This window comes from Brienomyrus brachyistius, chromosome 21, assembly GCF_023856365.1.
Source record: "Brienomyrus brachyistius isolate T26 chromosome 21, BBRACH_0.4, whole genome shotgun sequence".
Lineage (NCBI taxonomy): Eukaryota > Metazoa > Chordata > Actinopteri > Osteoglossiformes > Mormyridae > Brienomyrus > Brienomyrus brachyistius.
Genome location: NC_064553.1, coordinates 16,239,473 through 16,265,926, shown reverse-complemented (window position 1 = coordinate 16,265,926; position 26,454 = coordinate 16,239,473). Strand labels below are relative to the sequence as shown.

The 26,454-nt window shown below is 42.1% G+C and overlaps 1 protein-coding gene across 6 annotated transcripts; it reads right to left on the bottom strand.

Annotated features, from left to right (window-relative positions):
* Positions 1-121: 121 nt before the first annotated feature.
* On the bottom strand, positions 122-20,029 carry LOC125716836 (mucolipin-2-like). Of its 6 annotated transcripts, XM_048989613.1 has the most exons (25): positions 17,544-20,029; positions 17,249-17,416; positions 16,505-16,658; positions 16,161-16,245; positions 15,852-15,948; positions 15,401-15,500; positions 15,037-15,146; positions 14,801-14,950; positions 13,836-13,937; positions 13,304-13,426; positions 12,988-13,191; positions 12,780-12,907; positions 6,240-6,399; positions 5,760-5,933; positions 5,198-5,339; positions 4,805-4,889; positions 4,626-4,722; positions 4,413-4,512; positions 3,794-3,906; positions 3,558-3,707; positions 3,113-3,214; positions 2,899-3,021; positions 1,486-1,692; positions 1,203-1,324; positions 122-864 (listed from the first exon to the last, which is right to left on the bottom strand). In XM_048989613.1, exons 1-25 carry the CDS (start codon positions 17,751-17,753, stop codon positions 828-830), a joined length of 3,243 nt encoding a protein of 1,080 aa, XP_048845570.1. In that variant the 5' UTR covers positions 17,754-20,029; the 3' UTR covers positions 122-827. The 6 variants fall into 6 exon arrangements, with proteins under 6 accessions (XP_048845570.1, XP_048845571.1, XP_048845572.1 ...); XM_048989614.1 differs by lacking the exon at positions 13,304-13,426 and having other exon boundaries at positions 17,544-20,028; XM_048989615.1 differs by lacking the exons at positions 13,304-13,426; positions 13,836-13,937; positions 14,801-14,950; ... (5 more) ...; positions 17,249-17,416; positions 17,544-20,029 and adding an exon at positions 13,468-13,813.
* Positions 20,030-26,454: the final 6,425 nt, after the last annotated feature.

The window sequence follows — 26,454 nt, the reverse complement described above, 5'->3', positions numbered from 1 at the left end:
GACTAGGGATTCAAACCGAAAGACAAGACAAACATATTTGTATGAACGAAAGTTTGGGTGAAACATAAGACCTTACACTGGGAGTGAACCGCTGCCCTGAAATAAGACAAGCAAAGAGACATTAAAAGACACAACAGTTTTTATGCAGACACAGGCAAAGCAAGACTCGGTGCACATGTACAGCTTGGTGTAAACACAAGTATATTCAGTCTCCATCGAGATGAAACGAGACATGAAGAGAGACATTATTGCACTTTTCAGCAGAAGTGCACCTTATGTGCAGGTAGCATGCAAATACAAATACGTATATATTTGCAATCTGTATAACAACTGACTAACAGGCAAGAGAAACCACGAGCAAATCAGAGCATCACTCCAGGACCTTGGGGTCAACATCTTTCTGCCTACAGAGGGCAAAAATTGCTTTTGCATTATGACTGATTGACCCTATAAAATCACCAGGCACAGTAATCCCTTTTGCAGTGAATAAGTGTGTATTTTGAGCTTGAAAGGCTACCGTTGATCAGAGATGGATAGTTCAGGTCAAGAAAGTAAAAATCCAGACCAAGATTTTAGTTTCAACCAACTCGTTGAGTCCTGGCACTTTGTTTAAACAAAATCTTGGTCTGGATTTTTGCTTTCTGCATCTGAACTATCCACTTCTGCTGTTGACCAGCAACATATAGCATTCAACATTCAGGTGTCTTAAGTCGTCTCTGGGTTCTTCAGCATAGCCAAGCCCAGCCCAACCCCCAGTGATATCTGTGCTTTTGGTCTCAAGCTCAGAGAGGTCCACCCTCATTTCCTGCCATCCAGAATAGCCATTTTCAGCAGATAAGCAAGATACCATCATCTTTCGGAAGCCTGTGTGAACAGATCATAATTACTAACATTAATTACAGTAGGAATCTACAAAACAACTCATCTCATAGCCAAGTAAAACCACTGAAACAACTTGCCAATTAGAAGTGTCTAGCTTTTTTGCACAATTCAGAAAGTCTTTCATAACTTTAAACCTGTCAGCTTCAACCTGCATGCAGGCATGAAAAGTACAATAACCAAAAAAAGAGGTTTCTGCAGGCACACGTGATATTGTTGTCTGTAATTCGACCCCCTTAGGCGGGAATGAGGCTCTACATCGCCGGGTGTGTGCACATTCCTCAGGTCGTGAATGTCTTCTCCAAAGCATGGCGCGATCTTACCTTTTGCAGCAGCAAAGCCCCCAGTAATTGAGCTCTCTTGGTCCCTCAGAGCAAGGAAAATCCCTCTGATCGCTCAGGAACTTCTGAAGGTCAGTCACAGGAAAACCATTCTTCTGGTAATTCTACAAAACACGAAAAGTATATGAGAGGAAGACGTTGGTATAATGTAATCTTGCATGGTTTAGGGTTTTTAATTATGCAAAACGCATGCGGAGATGGGATCACTGGCACAAATCGAGCGCATGCTTTTGTGTTCATGGCACGAGGACGACTGAAGGAGCACCTTTATGGTTTCGTAGGAGTCGGTGATGAGAGCGATGAAGAGGCTGAGCACCATGTAGATGAAGAGCGAGATGAAGGAGTAGAGGTATATCCTACTGAAGAGCCAGACCAGGATGCTCTTCTCCTGGAACTGAGCGAACGTGGGGAACATGTCGTCCCCGTTCACCAGGGAGAACAGGCACTCGGCGACCCGGCTCAAGCCCTCAAACTGAAAACGAGAGAGGAGGGGGGGGGTCAGATAGGTGCTCGTGCACTTGCTGAAGTAATGCTGCTATACTTGATGTTCAGTCAGACCTCAGCATGTTCAGTACAGTGAAGTTACACTCAGTTTGATTAACCAGCATCAGTGAGGAGGTAAGTTTTTTGGTTTAAATCCATGTTATCAGTTTGATCAGACTCCAAGTCTTTTCCCCCCTATTGTCTTTTGAGATTTTTTGAGAGCATTTATTAACTATGATAAATTCGTGCAATGTTACCTAGTAAAACATCTGTCATTGGTTAATGGTAATATCTCAGGGTCCGAGCTGTATGTGACTTTATATCAAACACCGCACTTTACAGTTTTGCGGATGAACCGGCGTCCCGACCAGGTCGTTCCCTGTCTTACAGAAGCTGCTTTGATTAGGCTCCAGGCTTACTGTCACCCTGTACTGGGCAAGCGGTCACCGGATATGTGGATGGATTGTATGCTTTCATTTCCTTATTTACAACTCTACAGCACCACCAACAGGCCAAAGTCTGAAAACTACATGAACCGATTTTGTGGGAACCTGACAATGGAGTAGACTGTTATTCTAAGGAAGGTAGTGCTGGCCAAAATGACAGACCTTTTCAGTCACGTGGCCTGATCAGCTAATTAGGCTTACAGTCCTTGTAATGAATGAGGTTTGTTTCATTTCAGATTAAGACGGAATTTCCGACGGGGCAAAGGGAAAGAAAAACGTAACAGTAAAAAAAATTTGGAACTAGGCATAATGCAAAATATATATATATATTTTTAGATACCACCTGGATAACATTTAATGCCCCATTTATTGGGAGACCGTAAAAGCAGCTGTTACCTATAACCCATATTGCCAGGTCACTCCATGTTAAGAGTCATGTCATGCTTTTCTTTGTGCATGAACTACAGCACGTCTGCTCATAAGTCCACGAAGAGTTTAGCTGTTGTACCCTGGATGGGAATTTTGAGCTTGAATTGCCCCAGTGTCATTTCCGAAAACCGTTCTTATTCAGCGGACGCTTTTGTCCGAACTGACATTTCGGTAAAAGGTGAGGATCAGGCCGAGTCCCTGGAGTTAAAGGCCTTGTTCAATGGCCCAATGCAAACAACTCTGCCAGCCGTCGGACTTGAAGAGGCTAACATGCAGAACCAGTCTCAACAATGCCGACAGCACAGACGCTACAGACGCACCTTTTCATGGTACGGTCCGAGGACGATCCAGCCGCAGAAGGTGTATCCGAGGTAGATCATGCCTGCACAGCAACAGAAGCGAAGGACCTTGGGGAAGGCGGCCTTCATCGTGAGGATGAGCACCTACAACACGAACAGCGTCGCTCTCTGCACGTCCCAGAAGGCGTGGCTGAAATAAGTCCCGCCCACCAGCCCCCACCCCCCATTTTCTTACATTATATTTCTGGAAGTAGCCCAAGTATCTGATCACTCCCACCCACACCAGCAATGTGGAAGTTCCAAGGAAGATACTGCAGACATCATAGCTTGTCAGATTCTGCAGGAAGATGAAAAGGATGAAGATTAAAGCCCACTGACATCTTACATGATTTTTAAAAAGTCCGGCTTACACAGCTGTCGGTGCCTAGTGGCCTTAAGTGATACGCATGTTAAATCATAGAAACTCAAAATAACTTCTGGCACTATGCACCATTTTTGATAACTTTCCTGCATGGTATATGGTGTCAGCCATGGGTTAAGAGCCAGTGGTCAACTAGACTATTAGAGTACTCTTGGTATCAAAATGACTGGCTGATCCTGACAAACCATAAACTTCCACTTCTCTACACACACACACTACAATATATATTATATATGCAAGAACTGCATTTTGGAACTACCTTGGATTGTATTTCCATCTTCAAGATAGACCCGACTATGGCCAAAGCATCACTGACGATGACCATGACGTACCAGCCGTTCAAGAACTCGCGTTGGTCATCCTCACACACCACGCGTTTAAAGTTCACGTGGAAAAACCTGGAAAACCTCTGGGCGAAGAAAAAGACAACGTCAGGAGGCTGCACAAAAACGAGTGGGTGAATTGATATGGACAGAGGAAAAGGGCAGGACTTACCTGGAGCAGCTTCACTGCCAGGAAGATGGAACGAGTGCAGAGCACCGCAGATGACAGACAGACCATAATAATGATGCTATCAAACACCAGAAGATAATGTGGGTTCTTCTGGGCTGGAAAAAGCAACATGTGATACGAGGAAAGGTAAACAAATAGCCTGTGCCGTAGGGCCCACTCCTTCATTCAGGAGTCTTCAGACACCATCTGCAGAGCAGCTGCCCTGACCTACAACACTAGGCTGCTTTGACAATCTCACAGGGTTTAGTTCAAATCAGCACTGACAGGGGTCCTTGATGTAGGTTTTTAAAAGCTATTGTTTTGATGGAATTACAGCATGATATATTATGTTCAGTTTAAAAAAACAAAAAAACAAAGAAACTTTAAATAATTTGTACAAGGTGCTGTTCAATTATGGTCCTGCTTTTGGTTCATTTGAGCCTCGTGATTCTCGCCAGTCTGCCATGTAATGCATGCATCCGAGAACCAATCTAATGGCAGGCATTTAAGCAGACCATCTGTAGTTACTGCAAAATGAATAACATGCATATGCATCCGAGTACGGAAGGCATACGGAACTCAGACCAAAGGAAAAAAAATAAGATATGCTAAACATATTTACCTGTTCCGGAAATCTTCCAGTTTTTGCATATGCTGCTGAGAGCACTGATATCAAAGTATACTTTAATTTGTCCACTGTGGCAGTGATTATCAAAAGTAATCTGCAAGTAAACATCGTGGCATCATTTACAAATATCCTAATGCAACAGACACTATACAAGGTACATCCATAATGAAAGTCAGCATAGCTGCATTAGAAATGAGAAGCATTTACCGTGACGAGAAAATCATAACAGTCCGGCAGTTCGCGCACTTGGATCGTTTGGAGGTTGACTGCTTTCAGCTGGAACGTGATCTTAACGTTGACGAGCCTGCGGCGAAGGGAAGCTATTAGACATCAAGTCAATGAGAAATTGACCTAGTTAAATGTATTCACATGAATTGTATCTGTACCTGTAAAAATCCAGGACAAAGAAGGATGCATTGTCACGCTTCCATCGGTTGTCATTCAGTGTGACTGGATTGAACTCCAAGCAAACTATTGAGATATTAAAGTGAAATTGGGCTATTTGGCATTTGCAGAGGTACAGGGGAGTACTTCTTTTTGAAGATTCCATCTTGCTCTCCATTGAGACAAACATGTATACAGTTCAGAATGAAGCTTGGGGTCCAGGCATATGGTGGAGGGTAAAGGGTCAACTCTTCTACCGAGGTTTGAACCGGTGACCTTCTGATCACAAGCACTAACCCACTGAAACACACACTGCCCCTGGATGCATGCACATGTAACTTATGTTTATAAGCGACTCAAACAAAAGTAATTATACTGAAGTAAGGAGCACCAACCTTTTTCTGTTTGGGCTTTGATGTTGTATAACTCTTCGCTGTCTTTCTCGTAGTGCTCTTTGCAGATCTTGATGGGCCACCATGTGTCATCATTCTGAGCGTAATTCACCGGTCCAACGGAGAGGTCCTTTAACTGCGCATACTGAAAACATAAAATATAAATAAACGCACGCATTTTATTGGGAGTCCTTTTTTAAGCAGTTGTCTTTACTAATACTTTCCAGCAGGTGGCACTACAGGACAAGTTTACTTTGGGTACCCGGTAAAGTGAACTCCGCTACGCCAAGCCTCTCATTAATAAATTACATACTCAAGTTTAAATACATGAAACGCCATTAAAAACACAACCTTCCAGGTCGTTGAGGGCTAGAGAATTGTTACCCCGTGTAAAATACTGAACTGGTATAAAATTAAACAGTTAAAGGGGAAAACCAAACAAAAACAGACGTTGCGTAACTGACTAAATTCCAGTGACACATACAGTCGATGTAGTTGTTCAGTGACCAGGCTTTTGCACTTCAGTTTCCTGCAAAAGTCACAATACAAGCAAAAAATCGCATACTTGCTCTATCACGTGGAACAGACTGTCGGAAACTGCCTGCTGCGTGTACAGGGCGATGCTGTAGTCATCTTCATCAACACCGGTGTAGCCTTTCAGGAATAAGCTCTTGAAAGCCACCGTGTTCTCCTCCTTGTAGGAAACCACAAGCTGATTGTTCAAGCCGAAAAGGATAAGCTTTGAAACAAACAATCAAAAAAGCAGAGTTACAACCCTTGACGATACTTCCACAAATCAAAGAACAAGTTTAAAGTTCTGACGAGAGAAGCGGACTTGTATCTTAATAAAGGTAATCAAACTGCTGTGGACTTTGTAACTGGATTTCCACAGTAATTTACCTGCCCCGACAGCGTGGTTTTTACTAATGCTTAAAATGAAATACATAAATAAAATTTCACTTTTTTTAAACGGTTCCACAAGTCACTTGTTAATAAATGCAACATAGCAGCCATCGGCGCCGAGTGAAATGCTTATTAGGCCTACCTGTGTGGTGATCATAATGATCTTCAGTATCTGCACTCCAAGCTTCCATGGGATCTGCCCACGTGCCCTGTACTTCTCACAGGGACTCATGAAGTAGTATTTTAGGTCATCCCTTAATGTCTTTTCCTCATCCTCTAACATATCAGAGCTTATTGTGGTACTGCAAAAAATAAGGAAATCAATGTACACTGGTTTCCTAAGAGAAAGGAACTTCCTATTATTATTATTATTATTATTATTATTATTATTATTAAATAACCAAAGGAAAGGGAAAATGAAGAACCTTGTTGTCCTTTTGGAAATAAATTGTAACCTAGCAGGATCCGTTCGTATCCGGTTAAGGACACATCATACTGACAAGATTTTTTTAAATGGACCGTTCGACAGTGACAGCGGGAATCACTCTAAATACGAAGCATCACTGAAAAGCATTTAATAATCATTGGACGTTAAATGTTCTCCAGTTTCGGGAGTTGGTGACTTTAGTGTAGCATTCGGTTTTGAGGGCGTTTAAAGCAAACGAAACAGGAAAGACGCGCATTCCGCTGTTCTCGAAAATTATTAACCTCAGGTGCGTTTTCAGTTAGAAACCATGTTAGTCAGAAAGCCCATGCATTCATGTGATAATCGTAATATTCTTTGGACTTGAACAGATAAAACTTAAAAAAAATAATAATAAAACTTCATCGACCAAGCAAAAGCGGAACTATTGAACTAAACTGATCGTAGCTTTTTGAGTTTTTTTTTTAAGCGCCGTGCACGCCACGGTTAAATATCCCGTGAAAATTAAAGCGCTTCCAAAAGTTGCTTTGCACACGCATGAAGCGTAAAATCAGTTTGATCCACAGTTTATAGGAATCGCCTTCAGGTCAACCTCGAAGCACATACTCATTTTATTTTTTATTATAAGGCAGTACCAATTTAAACCGATATCAGAACCTATTGTACTTAAATCCGAAAGTCAACCCTTACCGTACGGAATCACTTGCTTCACTGTACCTTACGAGAAACTCCATTTCGGTGTGGAAGTGCTCTCATCACACCGCAGTAAGTGCAGCCGGCCGGGCCCCGCAGCCAGCGATCAACCCGCTGTATCTCACTCCAAACCGTGTTAAAGTGCAACGTGTTCTGTCACGTGCTTGCAGCACCTACCAGGGTGCCACTCACCCTTCGCCGGGCACTGTCCGTGGCCTGGAGGGGGCACGATTCACTAAATATACGTTCAATTGCTTGTTCACGTTAAAATATTCTGGTTGTCAGTGTGAATGTTGCCAGAATAATGACTAGTAGGAAACATAAATGATACCATAGGTTATTTTTTGTAGAACACGTCACGGCATTATTCGTCTTCTCCAAACTTATTTTGATGAAAGGGTGTAAACTTAAAACGTGTTATCACTATGCGCCCTCACGCTCTTTTGTAGGGGTGTCCCTCGTGCTTATCCCCGATAACACCAGACAACGATTCATTTGGCGACTTGCAGCTGATAACATGCCACACTTGGTTTTACCGCTTTTATTTGTCTTTCCCCACGCATAGGATTTTTTTACTGGAAATGTTTATTTGATGCGTAAATACGAACATACTCCGCTGCGTGGAAACGTAATAAACGCACGTTAATGAACTTCCGTATTTCCTTCAACTCGAACAGTAAGGTTATGATTCATTTTGTCACCAACAACTCTGTGAGATGAAAAAACGTTCCTCCGTGATCACAGTGCACATATAACAGTAACAATACACAATAACTATACCAAACAATAGCATCTACCTATCTAAAGTAAAAACAGTGGGCATTAGACATAAGACACAAGACAATAAGAATACAGCAAGATAACGATTTACAACACTGGCAATTGGAGATATAACTTGTAAGTAATATTTCAATACTTTGTATAATGGATATTTTTCAGTTCCTCTGCCTCACTCCAGGACAGGGCTCTCCCCTTACGGAGTTCTTACTGGACTTCCTATGCAATGTGGGCCCCATCTTGATCTCTCAAGTCCCTCTGCTCTAGAGGACATGGATGAAACCGTGTTCAGGTACTGTCATAAACTAACCCATATGGCAAAAGACCCCTTTACCTAGGAGCAGACTTACTACAAGGCAAGGTTAGGCAGCCGCCTGGACCCCTGAAAAGTAGGAGCCCTATGGAGAGAGAACTTCCAGAAGCTACAGGATATTACATAATATGATCATTTAAATGATAGCGACATGCATGTTACTTGCATTTTTTGCAAGTTTTCAGGATAGACAAAGTTGCCCCTGTCTCCGCTGTAACAGACTGGTCCACTTTGGCACTTCACGCTACTCGACTTCCTTTTGTCATAGTTAATCGTTTTAAGCCAAATCAGGAATCAGAAGTTGTTGCGTAGAATTTGAAGTCAGTGTTGTATTGTAACAGCGGAGTTACAACCAAGGCTGGACACTGCAGAAGTTCACCTAATACTGAATTACACTGATTTTTATACACTTTCCATATCTCTTACCAGGATATTCGTCACAGGGGACGTCCCAAGAATCATCTTTCTGGACCAACTCTTGTTCCAGGGCTCAGAGTCCTCGCCCCAAGGTGTTTTTACCATTATTCTCTGTCTTTTGGGGGTCCAATTACTTCCCCACCTCTATAAGTTTTGGGCTGCCAATCATTTCTTTGATTGAATCTTCTAGAAAACACGATTATAGCAAAACAGCCTCCACAATGTTTTGTATACTCATGGCAGAGAGCCCAAGAACCGGCAGAGGACATTATAATGGAGCCTCAGGCAAGACACCCCAAACTGCTGAGAGAATTCAAGGCGTTTTTTCAGTAATGAACAGTAGCAGTCTGGCCACATGTTGCTTAGCTACAGAGCCAATTATATTCTTTGGCTTCCAACATACAGCAATAAGCTGCAGAGCTGAATAAGGCACATATTCATACAACCAGGGCTAACATAAGATACTCATGCAGAAACTTTGAGGTAGGGCTGTCACAATCATGAAATTTTAGTTTACGATTAATTGTCATACAAATAATTGCGATTAACGATTTATCTTTTTCTGTTCATTTTATATCATTATCAGCCTAGAGTTAGCCTAATCAGTTTAATGTTACGTATACACCTTATGAAGAACTGAATATTGAATTTTCAAACATTTAAATAAAAACTGCTTTTGCCTTTTAAGCTTTGTAAACAAAAATTGTAGAGGCCTGATATGACATTAAGAAATAATAAGTTACACGCCTCGAGATAAATAGTTGGTGTTGTCTTTACATACCACCTGCCCGATTTTACCTCGTACGTCTGCACTGCCCGATCTGTTCATCCTTACATTTACTGCAAATCATATTGTCTACATTCACAGCAAACTAACCCGGATTACTTATTGGAATTAAGGTAGTCTGGGGTGAATATAAGTGAACGAAAATAAAATCATTTCAAACTGGGGTAGCTTAAATCTGACAAGTTATCCGGTTAAGCAAGAAATCTGGCTTTCGAAACATGATACAGAACCCTGGTGTTAATGTTTCCATTAACTTTAAAAAAAATAATCATTTTTCTTTGTCATTTTAAGTGTTCACTCTAGTCATCTACTTCCAGTTTTTGGATCAACGCTATTACTTATATATCCCATATCTGAAAGTTTAGTTTATATTTCCATCAAGTGAAATTATTGCTATAATGCAGTCGCCTACGCAATTACGCATTCGCGGTATATAAAAGGCGTATTTATTTTATATGCATATAACAATAAATTACTGCGTTTTAATTACTATAACGCGAAAGTAATACAAATTAACCAGGCAAAGGTTAAAATGCACGGTAATGTTTTTCTCATAATCTCATAATACACATAAAATACGCACGCATTTACGCTGCTACAAGAAAAAAATGCCGCGTGCGAATGCGTACTTGTGTACCACTTATATATATACTCCATAACAGCTGGATTAGAAATAAATGGAGAAAATACCACACATTTCTATAGTTCTCTGTCCTGTAAATGAATCTGAAATAGTGATAAAAAAACTAACGGGATCAGGCTGAGTCATGAAAGTGTTGTGAAACGAAGTGGTACAAATCGGGCACCGTCGTAAAATTTACAATAAAATGTAGTGCCGCGCATGCGCAGACGTGCGAGGTACAAACGCGATGGTACGCTGTGGCTGCCCGAACTGCGATCCTGGCCCGAACTGCTAACGCATGCGCAGACTGGTTTTCCATGTATCACTAATTGATCTGTATACTGCTAACAGTGATTATTGCAGGGAACATTTCAAACTTAGTAGACATATGTTAAAAATACTTAAAGTGAGAAGTAATGCAAAAACTGGCAACCAGTGTCTATCTTTAAAAAGAAACTAAACAAAAAAGATTTCAATAGGATAAAATATTTATTCCCCTGGTTCCTCTTTTCCTTGGTCTGTTATGATTTTACTAACAAGACCAAATGTGTACAGCTTTCCGATTATAGCTACAGAAACTTCACATGCAGACTTGGACTTCAAGGGCTTAGCTCCAAAAAGATCTCCAATAGCCCATTTAGGGGCCCCCTACCCATGTTAACCTGGGACCCCCAGAGAAATCAGTCCACTCCTGTCCCTACACCCCCCCCCCCTCGGGTAAAAGCAGTCCTTCCAATCCAAAAGGCACAGACCCCTGCATGGCCTGTATCCTGTGACTGGATGGTGGTCAGAGACTTCCGAGGTACCAACCGGATCCAGATCCTTCACGTTCCCAGCACAGCGGTTAAAGTCCCTGAATGGCTCAGCCGCATCCATGCCAGTCACTTCCAGTAGGTTCTTGGGATCATGGGCCAAAGGGACTTATGTGTACAGCATTACCTTGTATCTTTGTGGACAATTGCATGTTCTGGAAACAGAATGTTAGCACAGCTAAATGCTAAGACTGTGTGGTGTAATTTTATGGTTGTAAGCTAATTAGCGTATCTGGGCCATAGATCGTTCTTAGTCATTTTTTCATGGCATTCAGCTGCAAAGATGTAACCCTATTGAAGCACTAAAAGAGAATCCTCCTTTGTTTTACTATCTGTTCGATCCTTAATATAACACCAATATTAATTATTTGCAAAGCTAAACAGTTGCAAAAGCCCAACACGGAATATTTTGCCTGATTGACACTTAAATATCTCAGGGTTGTAGTCCAGTACTTCTTGAAAGTGCTGGAATTGTCCTGAGAAATTGCTCATCTCTATTGATTGCCTCGGCAACCTGTTGTGTACTTTGCTCAAGCAGTAAAGAGATTGCATGAAGCACTGAAATACTTTAGCTTCTTAGTCCAAGTACAAAATTAAAAAATTTCCTTTATAGAAGAACCCAGTTTTCAGCTGAAATTTATTCAACTCAAAACGAACTGTTTAGTTTTGCTTTATAAATTGAGAGAGTTGTGTTTTTTTTGTGCAAACCACCAGCCTGGCACAGAAACCCTGGTGGGACGCAGTGGATTCTGTACGAACAGCATCCCACTCGTCAATGTAACTGCACACAAACCTAGTATTAAATTTAACTTTGAGAAAATTGTCAATTTGATTCATTATTGCCTTGCCATTAGTAGTGGTTAACATCAACAGCAATACTGTAAATTAGGTTTACTGAACGGTCTTCATGTATGTCATTCTTTTGATTTTTATTGGCTACTCTCAGCGTGAGGCCAACATGATCGTGAACCACAGTTCATAACTGAAAGTGTGTTGAACATGCACTATTGTTTTCAACTGCTCACTTGGCTAGATGACTGCTGATGCGCCAACCCCATGCTCAAGAAGGAAAGCCCCTGAATGAACATGTAACTGCCCTTACGGACTACCATCTGCTAGTGATGCTACGTTTGCAAACAATCCGATTGTTTGTATCGACTCCTTGGTATGAACGAAGACAATCGAGTCGTACTTAAGCTGTTCTTTTTATTGTTCTGTCCAAATTTCATCGCCCGCCCTAAATCAATCCACTCCCCTTTATATCAACAGGGAGCACCAGTCAGTCGCGGGAGATGTCGGTTATCGTGTTATGGTTCTCAAAGGCAGAATAAGCAGGATTTTTTAGTTACTGCTCGTTAACACAATGTTCAAAATTGGCACCTCCTCCCCAGCTCAACGAGCGAGAGCGAGAGGGCTGCTAAACCTAGTCCACACATAAGAAATGAGATTATATCAGTGGGATGTGTAAGTGTGAATCTGATCCAAATCTTGCCCTATCACTATCCCACTGATTACTTTGTAGATAAACCTAGTAACCCCTGCCCTGTAAGAAGGGATAAAAGAAAAGGGCGGTGAAGGAGCTATATGATCCGGCTCACTTCCAAGGGCAGTTATTCCCACCACTGCCCAACAGCAGGTGGGCGATCCTATCCACAAAGGGCCGGTGTGTGTGCAGGTTTCTGGGGTAACCTTTAGGTCAGCTGTTCAAACCCAGGTGCGAGGACTCTTCAGCCAATCACTCCTCTAATTAGTACTCTAATTAAGGAGTTGCAGAGAAAACCCACATACACAACAGCCCTTTCTGAATAAGGTCTGTTTCACAGACTACGTGACACACCGAAAGCAGTTGCAAAAAGAGCATGAATCCGGTTCCTCGTCCAGCGTGAACTTCCCTGAATCCGGCAGGTCTTTGCAGTCTATGAACGCTCTCAGTGCCGACTCCGTCCGGCGGTCTTGCTGCTGTTGCTTAAAGGGAGAAAATAACAACTAATGACTCAGTTTCCTTTAATAAAAAACAATGCGATTCACCAGATAAAGAAACCAACCTTTACGGTGTTGCATGTGTCTGTGATAAGCGAGATGAAGAGACTGAAAACCATGTAGACGAAGAGCAAAACAAAGGAGTAGAGGTACAGTCTGCTGAAGAGCCACACCAGATAACTCGATCTCCGTATGTTCTTGAAGGTGTGGAAGACGTCTCCACTAATGACGGAGAACAGGCACTCGGACACGGTGTTCAAAGTCTGGAACTTTGGACCCAAAAAAAAAAAAAAGACCAAACAGACCAATATTATTTGTTAATTACACAACATGAGTTAGCAGGTTCGTGCAGGATTGCAGAGAAAGAGGTAGAGGGGTTACTTTTGAGTGGTACGGTCCTAACACAACCCAGCCACAGAAGCAGTAACCAAGATAGATCACGATCACACATCCGCAGAACCGGAGGACATTTGGAAAGGCTGCCTTTAGGGCAAGGGTTAGGACCTGCGGAATTAACAAGACGGTCTCAGGATTAGAAAACTCACAGGCTGTGCATGGAGCAACAGATTAATATCAGCCAACTTCATCTGGGTGTGTATACTTTTGGGTATGCCTCACATCTTAAATATCCTAATTTATTTTTACACCTGAACACATTTACAAGATCCTGCGCTTGTTGCAATGTCGGCAGTTCAGGCGGCTTTCAGCAAAACCCCCAAGCTCACTTGTACGTCAATTTGGGCAAAAGTATCGGCTCAATAAATGTAAATTTACAGAGCTGGACATCTTCCAGAACATTGACCCAGTGACCTCCTAGTCACAAGCCCAGTTGCTCAATCGCCACACTGACATCCTGCATTCACCATCAAAGTGGAACTGCAATCTGTGCTAAAAAATCAACGTAGCACCTTACGTTATATTTCTGAAACAAGTTGAGGTACCAGATAACTTCTGTCCAGACCAGCAGTGTGGCTGTACCCAGCAGAATACTACAGACGTCATAACTGGTAAAATTCTGAAAAAGAAAAACCAGTAAACAAATGTTAATTATAATTCTATAATATTTACACTGCAAACCAGACGATCAGTAAACTTGGCAAACTGCTTTATTTTTAAAAATGGGCTACAGTAAACTGGTATAGAAGGGTACTGTGCTATCTCTACATGAAGCTCTGTGCTGGTGCAACTGCGATGCCCCAGGAGGGTCCTGCTCAAAGCTTAACGGCAAGAAAAATAGTAATGGGGAAGATTTTTAAAAATGGATTAACATACATGAATCTGAATATTAGCAAAGCATTTCAAGGGGCTAGACAGGGCTAACAAAATACAGATTCAATGAATTAGACGATTGGGCTGAGTGATTCACACTTCAGAGACACATAAACGTAGGATCTCCATGCATCTTCTGATACCACTTGTCCTATTCAGGGTCACAGGGCTATCCAGGAAGCTATGGGCACAAGGAGAAGAAAATCCCAGGACAGGGCACCAACCCATCATAGGGCACACTCACACACCGTTCACTCACACACCGTTCACTCACACACCATACACTCACACACCATACACTCACACACCCACACACCGTTCACTCACACACCATACACTCACACACCATTCACTCACACACCATACACTCACACACCATACACTCACACATGCACACTGTGGAGGGAAACCAGAGTACCCAGAGGACACCCCATGACGGCACACATGCGAGAGAACATGCAAACCCCACACACATGGAACCCTGGTGGATATTTCAGCCCAGGTCCCAAAGGCATGAGTGCTAACCACTGCACCACCGTGCCACCCCAATGTCAGATATAATAGACCTGTATTAGATATACTTCAATAATCCCAGTCGTGTAAAAATACCTTCAGATGGATTCCGATTTTGAGGAGAGAGCCTGATATTGCCAAGGAGTCACTGAATACAATCAGAATATACCAGCCATTCACGAACTCCATGCGATCTGACCATGGTGGTACATTATTGTGTAGGGTTTGGAAAAAGGCACTGTATTCCTGAATGAGATTAACACACGTACATGTAGATCAGACATTTCACACTATTCCCACCGTACAGCCTTATGACTAAAGGTTTTCCTTACGAACTGCAGCCGAATCCCCTTGATTAGCGAGCGAGCGCACAGAAGCAGCGACGTCAAACAGGTGAGGATGATGAAAGAGTCAAACGTCACGTAATGGATGTTCCTGGGAACTGAAAATGACTTATATTATGTCATGACGTATACATATCGCTATTTATTGAAGCATTTTGAAAAACTAAGCTGTGCAACAACACATATTTTAGGCCTCTCGATTTATTGGCCGTTTTGCGCCACCTGTTGTCTAAATAGAGTAAACGCAGCCCTTTTCCAGAGCGACTCATAACACTGTGATGCCGAACAGTAGCGCTGTCCTCCCATCTAAAAACACAAAATACTGGTGATCACAAATAGACGAAACACTTACACGTGAATGTAACATTCCCGTCTTTACACTCCTTAATGTCAGTTTTGCTGTTCAGAGTCATTTTCATGCGTCCACTTTGAGCAATGTTATAAAACGTGGTCTGTAGTGTGAGAAAATAACATAAGCACGCATTTCGGTGATGGTCCGAAGCTGAACACTAACAGTGCTGGTTTTTAAAACTAGATCAAAGCGGTTCATTCCACTAGGCTACTTAATGCACAGTGGTTCAGACCTATTTGTATCTCAAATGATTATTCAAAGCTTGTATTCGTGTTGTTGGCTATTTATCTGGTCTAAAACAAATATGAATTTAGAAATATATTTTTTGCGAAAACTATTTGCACTAGTCCGTAACGCAAACATAGCAGAAATAGTTGTATTTTTTAAAGCTTTTTTGGTTCTTTGGGGGTTGAAGGATACTTTCCGTTTGGGACAGAAATGGGAAGCTTACCGCCACAGCGAAGACGTAGCAGTCAGGCAACTCCTGATGAAACAGCGTTTGCACGTTTATGGCCTTCAATACGAAATGAATTTTTATTCTAATCAGCCTTGAGGACAAGAAAGAAAATTGTCTAATAAAATCCCCAGAACAACGCTTTTGATCCCATCGTCAACAATCAAAATCACAGGACAACACAATTCGGATTAATTTCCATCAAAATTTGGTCGTGCGCTTTCAGGACTACTTTTGGGGGATTTACTGCACAAATTAGCTGTGGGTAGAATTTTCAGACAGTTCAAAAACTTATTTTTAAAGCACCTTTTAAAATCCAGAGTGATATTCAACTGTTTTTTCATAATTGTAGGGTCTGCAAGGAGCTGCGATGGATATATGTCCGAGCACTCTGCCAGAAATAACAAAAAAGACGCCATTTATACTGTGAGATATATATAAATACCTAAATGTTAATCGGGAAGGAAAATATGACATTAATAATTATATATGGATCTGAAACACACGTCTGAGTACATAGTTAACTTCTTGTTTCTGTGGTCACGCAAACCAACGAGAAATGTTTTCCACCCAATCACTTATTCCATGACATTTTTTCGCTGAAGCGAATGTACTTTATAGAGATGGACGGGTCACTTGGACCCCGGTACCTGATTCAACGTGGGGATCAATGTGGAAGGTCTCATTTTCTGGAAAAATCAAGCTCTTTCTGTAGAAGTCCTGGCATATGGAAAGAGGCGAATACTTCTCGCCGTCCTTCTCGTAAGCATGGTTGCCCGCAGAAAGATTCCCCAAATGTACATACTAATAATAATAAATAAAAATGTTTCAAATATGCCTGTTGAAATATTGCTACCTACAAATATTGAATAAAGCTGCACAACACACAAGTACACATAAATGGCTAAAACCGAATAATTTCTTCATACAGTATGAAGAAATTATTTTCGTAATTCGTACTGGTGAGGTAACCCGCGTAAAATAGCATATGCTTTGGAAAGTTGGTATTTGCTTATGCAGTTTACACCAGTGTCGGACGTCAAAACGTTTTTTAATAGCAATTAAGTGGGCAATTTTTTTTTTGTTGCATTAAAGTAACCTGTGCAGGGAAACGATTTCTGGTTTGGTAGTTTCGCAAAATGCTGGCAGTAATTTTGGTGAGCGGAGTCAACAACACCGACTCAACCAGATGAGCAGTCAGAAATCAAGTGAATAAATCACATCGAACCTCGTGACCCCCCCCCTCCCAGACAACAGCAGCTGGTGACTCTCCTGGAATCATTCCAAAACCAGTGTCCAGACAGGAAGGTCACAAACATAAGGACACATTAACCAAAACACACAGTAAGTCCAAGTTTATCAGTGTATATATTCCAATAAAATGGTCATTTTACCTGATCAACAATAAAATTGATGTGGTCATACACTTCAGACTTTGTGTATACGGCATAATTCTCAATATTTCTGTCAATATATCCTTTCAAAAGTAGATGCCTGAGTGTGACCAAAATCTCATCTTCAAATGTGACCATCATCTGGTTACCGAGTCCAAAGGAGATCAACTGTAAGGCAGAAAGACATCGGCAGGTAAATGCACGTAATGTGAGACTGCCATGCGGCATACAGTATTACAAAGAGCAAATGAACGCAAAATCATCCACATCTAAATAACTGTTGTTTAATTTATACCTGGGCTGTGACGAGTCCGATTTTAAGGATCTGTAGAAGCAGTTTCCAAGATATTCGCCCTTGTGCGTTGAATTTCTCACAGGGGCTCATGAAGAAGTATTTGAGTTTCCTCCTGAAATCTTTAACAGTATCGGAATTCAGGGAGGTGGCAGAGTCGCTCTCACTGGGGCGACTACACTGACTGTCCAGGAAATCTCTCTGCCTCTCCATCTCTCAAAACCAAGAAGGGGATGTGGAGAAGCCGCAGCTGTAATCGTATACCTCGGAATCAACCTGTAAAACTACGGCTGTTACCCACACGGCATTCAAGTCCATCTACTGCCAAAGAAAGACAAACACAGACTAAAATATTACAAACATAAAGATAAAAATGTTGTCATTCTTTTCATTCTTCTTTTCAAGACTTCAATCTTCTTCATCTGTTTCCTTGTACTCTAAAAGACTGACATCTTCTTATGGCACTTAATTTTCTTATGGCACCAAGTAAACTAGCAATATAATACTATAAGTTAACAACAGGCCTGCAATATTGTAAAAATGGATTACTGACAGATTTTTACCCAAGTACATTAATTATTTGGCAGTGTCACATGGTCTGTGGTTTGGGACTTGTTCCAAACAACTTTTCTACTGTAATGGAATGTGGATCCACAGGGTACCTCTGACAGCATGTACACAATTTCCAACCCAGTTCCAATAAACCACGCCCCTTGTCGTGATCCCATTGGTTGTCAGGCAACTGTGAGACTCCTGCAGTCAAACAGCTGGTAGGGAATTTCATGATAATTTGTAGACAGGCTCTGTTTCAAAACATGCCAACATTTGTTTAATAAACTATAAATATGTGTGCTACCCACTTTTAAGTTAGTGAGTCACATCCAAGTAAAAACAACAGCAAGAGAACAACAGGTTAAAGCAGAAATAAGATGTACAGCAAAAGCAGAGGACACAGTTAGATCTAATGTTTGAGACTGGCAGCCTCGGATGCAGTATAGGCCAAAATTTCAATCAGTGAAAGTCCCCATTATAAGCCTATAAAAGTTAACTGATATGAATTACTTAAGGTATGTCATGACCAGGGACGGATTACGGACCGGGCCAGCGGGGCCGCTGCCCAGGGCCCCTTGGGGTGCAGGGGGCCCGTGGGGCCCCTAGCCCAAAACAATTTGCAACGCTTATCAACAATGTATTTTCGTTTGTCTATTTTAGAGGGCCTACATTCTTTGATCCTCTGCCTACAAGGGCCCCTGACCCTATAGGGAGGGCGTTTGGCTGCCAAGGGCCCTTGAATTGTGGTGGCTGTGGTGGTGGTGCTGGTGGTGGTGGGGGGGGGGGCCTCACGAACACAACCCATAATCCGTCCCTGGTCATGACTACCTGTCTACTACGAATAAAATGCAGAAACAGCAAAAATAAATTTATGAATAAAACTGTATGAATAAATCATACAGTTGTTGTAAGGTCTGCTGCTGCTCCTGAAACAAACATCAAAGAGTGATTTAAAAACATGGGAAATTACCCCAGAGAAGTTGTCACCGTTTGTCAAGTACTCAGAAGCTAGATCACAGATAAGGCAGAACTGGAGCGAGGGTAGGACAAAGAAGTGTGAACTGGAACTAGGTGGGAAATTATGCCGACAAGGGCTTCATCTTCCGAGGAGGCACCACAGTCAGTTATATTGAACTTCACAAGTACCAAGAAATCTGTGTACAAACCAAGAGAACAAACTTCCCGAAAGGATGTTAAACTCACGTTGTTCAGGCATTCTTCCATTAGATGGCGCCAACAGCGCGAATATCTTGTTTATTGTCAGTATTTTTTTATTAATAGATATATCAAAACATCTATTAGATGCGCAGTCATAGAAATGGATGGATGGATGAATGGAGGGAACGACCAAACCAAGGCATTAATATATAAATACATAGGGTGACAATTAATATACCGTTTTCTTAAGTTATTTTCCTTCTTCAAAGACTAAAATTTAAAAAATGCAAAATATCCTGTTTGGGATCAATGAAGTATAAAATCTAAAAATAGTCAACTACTTCTGAAATGCTCACTGGATGCCTAGATCCCTTTATACTTAAAGTGAATGATACTCTCGGTGAAACGCTGAACCGGTTAATGCTGACCTTTACGGCAAACTCACTTCAGGAATTCAGCGTGTACCGTTTACTTCCATTAGGAAAAGGAATTTACTTGCCACATAACCGAAATAGGCTACTAATGACGTTATATAGTACTATAAGTTAATACAAGTAAATCGGCAGAATAATGATTCGGGGGAATGTGAACACACCTGCGATGAATATTTAGTCACTCTGAGAGAGCTACACTCCTAAGAAAAGGGTGCCACGGCTGCTCTCGCAGTCTCTACCGAGGCGGCTGCTGGAGGATGTTAAACCCACCCCGTGTTAGTGCGCTCCGGCTGTTTTCATCGCCGCCACATTCCCCGCCGCCTGATGGGTCCTCGATAAGGGATTCCTTATTCCTAGGTGGTGGAGACAGCCAGTACCTGATAAAATGCCATTAAGCACAAATAACAAATGCAGGATTTCAAAACACCACATTATCATGTAGGCCTACTGTGTGACTGGGCCCCAGCAGGTCTGCCTTACTGCATCCCATTGTATTTTTGATTTTTATCTTACTTAACACAGAGAAGACTAACTGAAATAGAAAAGCAATTAAAGCTAGATCACGTCAGTGGTAGACAGCCACCACCTACTTCCCCAGATTACATAAGCAAAGCAAAATCAGGATAACTATTATACATTTCCCAATCCCCCACGTACAGATACAGAGGAAACGTACCGAGTTGCAGCGCTCCTTGGGGCCAACAAGTACTTGTGAAGGGCACGACTGCATGACATGCAGGCACAGCAAACCCCGCACGGTTTCCTGTCTAACAAGAATTGATGCAGGTGCCACACAGGTGTGAAACACGAGATACGAAGTGTAAAAAGCTGCATGTGCCTGATCAGATACAGTATCACGTACAAGATCGATAAGTAGAAAAAAAATAACGAAGACTGCAGTACTGCGTTTTCTCATATATAGGATTCCCCCCCCCCCCAAAAAAAAATGTATATGAGTATAAAACATATGTAGGCGTACATTAATAAGAATATTTCAGAGGAATGAAGTCTATACGGTCGCTAAGAGCCTACGTATAGAGTTGAGGCAAATAATAATAATAATAATAATAATAATAATAATAATAATAATATTAATAATAATAATGAACATGGGGCGGAACGACGCCGATTGTCTTCTAGGCCGCACCCCTCTGCCCCATAGGTCCAAAAACATGCTAAGGTGAACTGGTTTTGCAAAACTGCCCGTAGGTATAAATGTGTGTGTGACATGGATGGTTTGGCGCGCCATATTCCCTGCCTTGCGCCCGTACTAACAGGTGTTACGCCATATTTTGTGACTCTAGGGGCGCTGTTTCACACATTATTGGGAATATGCGGAATGTTCCTGCAGACGTGCCCGAGCATTTTCCGTACCGTAATTATTTTACCATTTTCATTTAACGTACCACAATTAATTCACATTTTTCAGGGCAGCAGCGTTTCCACTTTCTGTTCCGTCCTCTTATTTGTATTTCTTAGTGTTATCTCAGAAGCTATTAGCCTATTGGAAACTCGTATTCGTCTTTCAAAACCAACATTTGCGATTTATATAGGTGCCTAATATAGGGGTATTTCTGAGCTGCAAAGTATATAGCCGAGGTTGCAACTATTTTACACCATATTTTACTCCCTTTTTAATTTATTTTGATTTATTTCAAATGGGGTGCATGGAAGCTACATAGAACTATCGACAAAGGATATATTCATGTATGTAAATGTAGATTTGTTTTAAAACGACATGATAGTTATTCTTTTGAATTTTCTTATCGTTCCGATACTTACACGGCTGTTTATTTGGCGTTTTATTTTTGTGATGTGTGATACCGTGTATCTTGGTGCACTACATTTACTTTCACAATCAGGAATGCTCGATATAATATGAAGAAACCGTACGTGTCTAAAAACGGTGAAAAGATGAAGCGTTCTGAATGCTGTATCAAGGCTTTTCACAAGACACACTGGGGGGTCACAAAATCTGACGTCAGATGTCAGAAAAAGATACCCCTTTGCCAGAGCTGACCGGTACATCCCAGTAATTATTTATTTTCAGAATTATAATTTATATTCATGATAAGTCCCCTGAAGTCTATGTGACTGTTATGTCACTACTTTTTCCTGGAATTGTATGAGAGCACAGAATCTGAAGGCAGAAAGTATGACCGCATGCAGAATGGGTTTGGAAATTCAGTTGGAGTTTGGCTAAGCATCATACCACGATGCTTTTATTAAGTAATTTACAATGAGATATGACTGTTAGTGCTGTATGTGGTCGTTCCAGAATATCAGATCAAGAACGTTACATTGTGAGGAGTTTACAGAGATTTTGGGTAATAAGCAAAACGCACCAAGTCAACAGTTCTGAGGCGGAAAATCTCCTTGTAATAAATTTACTTTCAAAATCCACAGGCATCGATTCTTCATTATACCTAAGCACATCTTGCTTCTTACTGTAATATAAATGCGCAGTAAATTGTTCACTTTTGGGTTCAAACTGTGAAAAGACAAAAGTGAATGTGAATGTAAGGGTGAAGTAGATTATTTTCCCCAGTAAATTCCATAAACCTCTTCGCAGAAAAAATGTCGATCGCTAGGGGGCAGTCGAAGGATATTAAAGCGCTGTCGGTGGGAGAAGATAACACTGTTCCTGAGTTTGCAAGTACTAACGAAATGGGCGATTTTTGTTTCTCAAAATTGTCCTGTCATGACCTGTGACGGCGCCAGGGAGGAGCTTGGGAGCGCTCTAGCGATCATTGTACCCCCACATCACCCTTAAAATATTTGTTTCTTTTTTAAACTATCTGTAAATCATATAATGCATTTTTGCTGTTTTTATAGACTACTTGTAGTATTTTTTGTCCAAAATACGCACAGGGGCTGAGTGAGCTAGAAGGTAGAATTCATCTAGTATTATATTATCTTAAATTGCTTATCTTGAAGCGAGAATGTTAAAGCACCCGCTCTAAATAATAGCTGTCTGTAGCACCTTTAATATTAAATTACTGCGCCGCCACTGCATGCCGCCCATTATATTCTTATAAAATATGTGAAGATGCCTACTGATATAGCAAATGTAACTAAATATACCTCGCAACAGTTTACACTTAAAACACAAGCATTCGGAATATAGTACTTAACATTTAAAAATATAATGCTTAATCCGTCCGCGTATAATTAGTTACTGGACGCTATCCGTCAGGGTGCATGGTTTTCATTTAAATGTTAAACCCCAGGCCACATTCAGGCACAATGAAAGAACAGGAAAACCCACACGTATTCGGGTTCAATAAATCCACATATCTGTGATACTAGTAGTATATTAGATCTTATAATTAGCGATACATGAACACCGTGGAGTGTGTCTCGGATTTAAATAGGCTGCGTTCAGACAGCGTGGGCCACAGTGCAGGACGAGACGTCTCTGACTTCAGGCGACGAGTCGGATGACTGCAGTGACTCTGTTGACTTTCAGCGCCGCGGCTGCCGCTGCAGAATGGCGGTGTGTGTGTGTGTGTGTGTGTGTGTGTGTGTGTGTGTGTGTGTGGGGGGGGGGGGGGGGTATCCATCTTTCTTTCAGATTGCATCTTCAACCTCTTTGAAGTCATGGCGGGGGATTAAATTTTAACCAGACGGTAATAGAAAACCTACCAAACTCCAGCCTGCTGCTGAAATATTAATAAACTTTGATTATGTTAACGATGACGTCAGGCAAAATCTGAGCTCGATGAAGAAAACAACATATAAACAGATTCCAGTGATGTGATGATGATATGTAACGTAACGTATGATTCGATTTATCGATTTTATTATTACATTAAGCGCCGTATTTCAGCGGTTTTCGTTCACTGTCACTTTAGGTAACGGTATGGAAAGTAAAGGATGTCCTTGTTTTTGTTTCGTTGAATGTATAGGTTCTTTTAAAATTATTTTTGTACAGTTATGACGCCTCTGTGTGCTGTAAGCGTCCTGGATGCTTATCATTAATACACGGAACATGTTAAAAGCGGATAAAATGGTGAGGCGCTGCGAGCCGCCATGCTGGATTCCGATTATTTTGCTTGTGTTGCACTCCGAGTGCTTGCTCACCTAACGTAACGTAACAGTCATGCGCAGAATCTATGGTGTGTCAAAGCTGGAAATATTTCCCAGAAATCCGAGCAGAGCCTCTCATTCATTTCAGCTGTCCCTGGGAGACATCAGAGGGGTATCCCCTGTCAGACGGCCACTGCTGCGGGCCCATGCCGGTCGCCAAAGCAGCCTTTGAAGTGCAGAGGAGGCAGGGTGTGATTAGTCTGGCCATCGAGGTCCCGGCTCGCCTTTGTTCCTCCCCCAGGTTGGATAGGATGGATGGATGGATGGATACTAGAACATTCTTGATAATTGGACCTGCCCTCAATATTATTAATATGCTCCAAACCAGCAATAAATAGTCTACATTTTCAGCTAGTAAATAGAAAAGCAATTGGTGGGTGTCTTGTTCTGACCTGTTTTGGTACTTTATTCCTGTGACAGTAAGGACTCTGTCTTACGCATTAATTTCTTCATCCTTCCATTTATTAGCAGATTAAGGGAACAAAAATATAAAATGGTTATCAGGAAATTTGAGACACAGTGTGCAAAAAATCAATCAGGGATGCTAAGTGAAATTTAACTAAGACAAAGTTGTTTTTCATTGATTTTAAATGAAATTCTGGTCATCAGGACGTCTCATTTCTAATCAGGGGGGCCTCTAGAAATTTTGGGCCCCATGAAAGCATGTGATATTTGGCCCCCAACCCAGATCAATCCAATTAGGGCCCTTGAGATCATCCTATAGGTTTCCCTGCTTTTTGTTGAATGTTTTCTCATTGGCTGCTTTGTTTAATGGCGACATCACTTCTTTGCGGAGTTTCAGTGACGCTGCAGGTTTGGAGACTATAAACGCCCCCCTCGCTCCCCCCCCACCACCACCACCTCTGTTATGGCCACCGGTTGCCGAGTTACACTTGTGGGTCAAGTGTCCCGGAGTGCACGCTCTGTGGGAACAGTATACAGCAGAATGGGGGAAATCAAAGGCCCACGTCTCCCCTCGGTTTGTGACTCACGCACCCCCTGGGGGGGAGGGCCACGGGCTCAGAGCGACACAGATACCCACATGGAAAACGGAACATGTGAGAACGGCACACAATATAACCATCATCATCTAACTGCCACAAGAATGACGTTGATTTTCAAGGCACAGGAGACCTTTGCAAACATCACCGTGAATTTGTTTAGAGGGCCCACCTACCGCAAAAGGGAAAGCATTTATTTCAATACACATTTTTATCATATTAGTGATTTCTGACCTGAGGTTACATTCCACGCTCCACCGGTCACCACCCAATCAGATGCATAATTTATAGACGTCCAAAGCCAGAAGCACCGACTACTTCTCGCTTAAGGTTGTCTTTGTTATTGTTGTGAAGATCCAACTATTTCTGCGGAGATCACGTTATCATTTGAGAATGTGTTTTATTGGCCTCTGTGGAGGAGACAATCCTGTCCCCCCACCCCACCCCCCAACCCTGCCAAAAGGCGGCTTGCAAAACAATGCGAGCAGGTGTTGGGCAGAATAGGGTGTAAATTGGCCGTCTGAATGAATGAGGGGGGCGGCCATTGTGCCGTCCCTCTGCAAGAAGTCAGCAGGGCTCCGCCTCACCCGGGCCGGCCATAAATCTGCCCGAAAGGAAATGCCTCGCAAAGCTGGGGTCCGCCTGGCTCCCTGCCAGACTCTGCTATGCGGGCGGCGGTAAAACAAAGCGTGTCGGGAGAGCCGCTGCAGTCGCGGAATTCGATCTCGCTGCTGCGAACCGTCTTTAAGCCATTATTGCGCCTTACAGAATTCATTGCAGCACCCGGGGCAGAAAACAACTTCAATGTTACTTCAAATATGGAGTCGTAATTTAGCAGGCTGGGCCTTCCTGGGTAAGTACAGAGGGACACATTTAGCTCTGAGACACGTCCTGTCCTCGACTTCTTTTATAAAGAAAAAAAAAAACATTTTACGACTGCACAGTAATATAATTCATCTACCGCCTCTGGTGGCAAACTCTGTGACCGTCAGACACGGTGTCTGAGTTTCACGTTCATCTCTTGTTCGAAACCCGAACTGGGGACAATAAAGGAGGTGAAGACCAGGCCGAGGCCGGCTGTAGGCGTGCCTTGGTGCGAACTGATACGATTTACAACCTTGAAAGCCCTCCCCAATGCACAGAATCCCCCGTGAGTGTTTCACGGGGCCATATATGAGGTTTTATATCTGTTGATACAGAGCAATCAGAGTGTGGCCAGAACAAGAAACAGTTTGGGACATTATCGTATCGGACGTTAAAAGGTCACAAATTTAAATAGTGTGACGGGAACCGAGGCTCCAAACTAGAGTAATATGAGGCAGAATTCCAATGGAAGACATTCATTCAGGTTATTATTCAGGCGCTTGAATTTCTGCTAAGCAATGAATGTGATGCTAAGGCATGAAGTAAAGCAATGGGCCAGTTCTTCAGAAACCACCTGCGTTTTTTACTACTGCTCTGAAAACGGCAGTTCAGCTTCACACCACCAGAATTGCAGGCTTGATTCCCGTTGCCCCCCCACCCGGCCCAGTCCGTATTTATTTCATTAGCAGAGACTTTTATCCAAAGCGATATTCTGCTGAGAGAGCCAGCTCAGCCAATCGCTAGAGTAATGGAGATTAAGGGCCTAACGCTCAAACCATACAACCAGCGACCCTCTAATCATGGGTATGGTGTCTC

What these genes read in the sequence shown, in the direction of transcription:
- LOC125716836 (XM_048989613.1), bottom strand. Translation starts at nt 17,753, where the DNA reads ATGGAGAGGCAGAGAGATTTCCTGGACAGTCAGTGTAGTCGCCCCAGT. An exon ending in TCGGACTCGTCACAGCCCAG is followed by an intron (nt 17,417 to 17,543) that starts GTATAAATTAAA and finishes TCTGCCTTACAG; the next exon opens with TTGATCTCCTTTGGACTCGG. An exon ending in ACACATGCAACACCGTAAAG is followed by an intron (nt 12,908 to 12,987) that starts GTTGGTTTCTTT and finishes TCTCCCTTTAAG; the next exon opens with CAACAGCAGCAAGACCGCCG.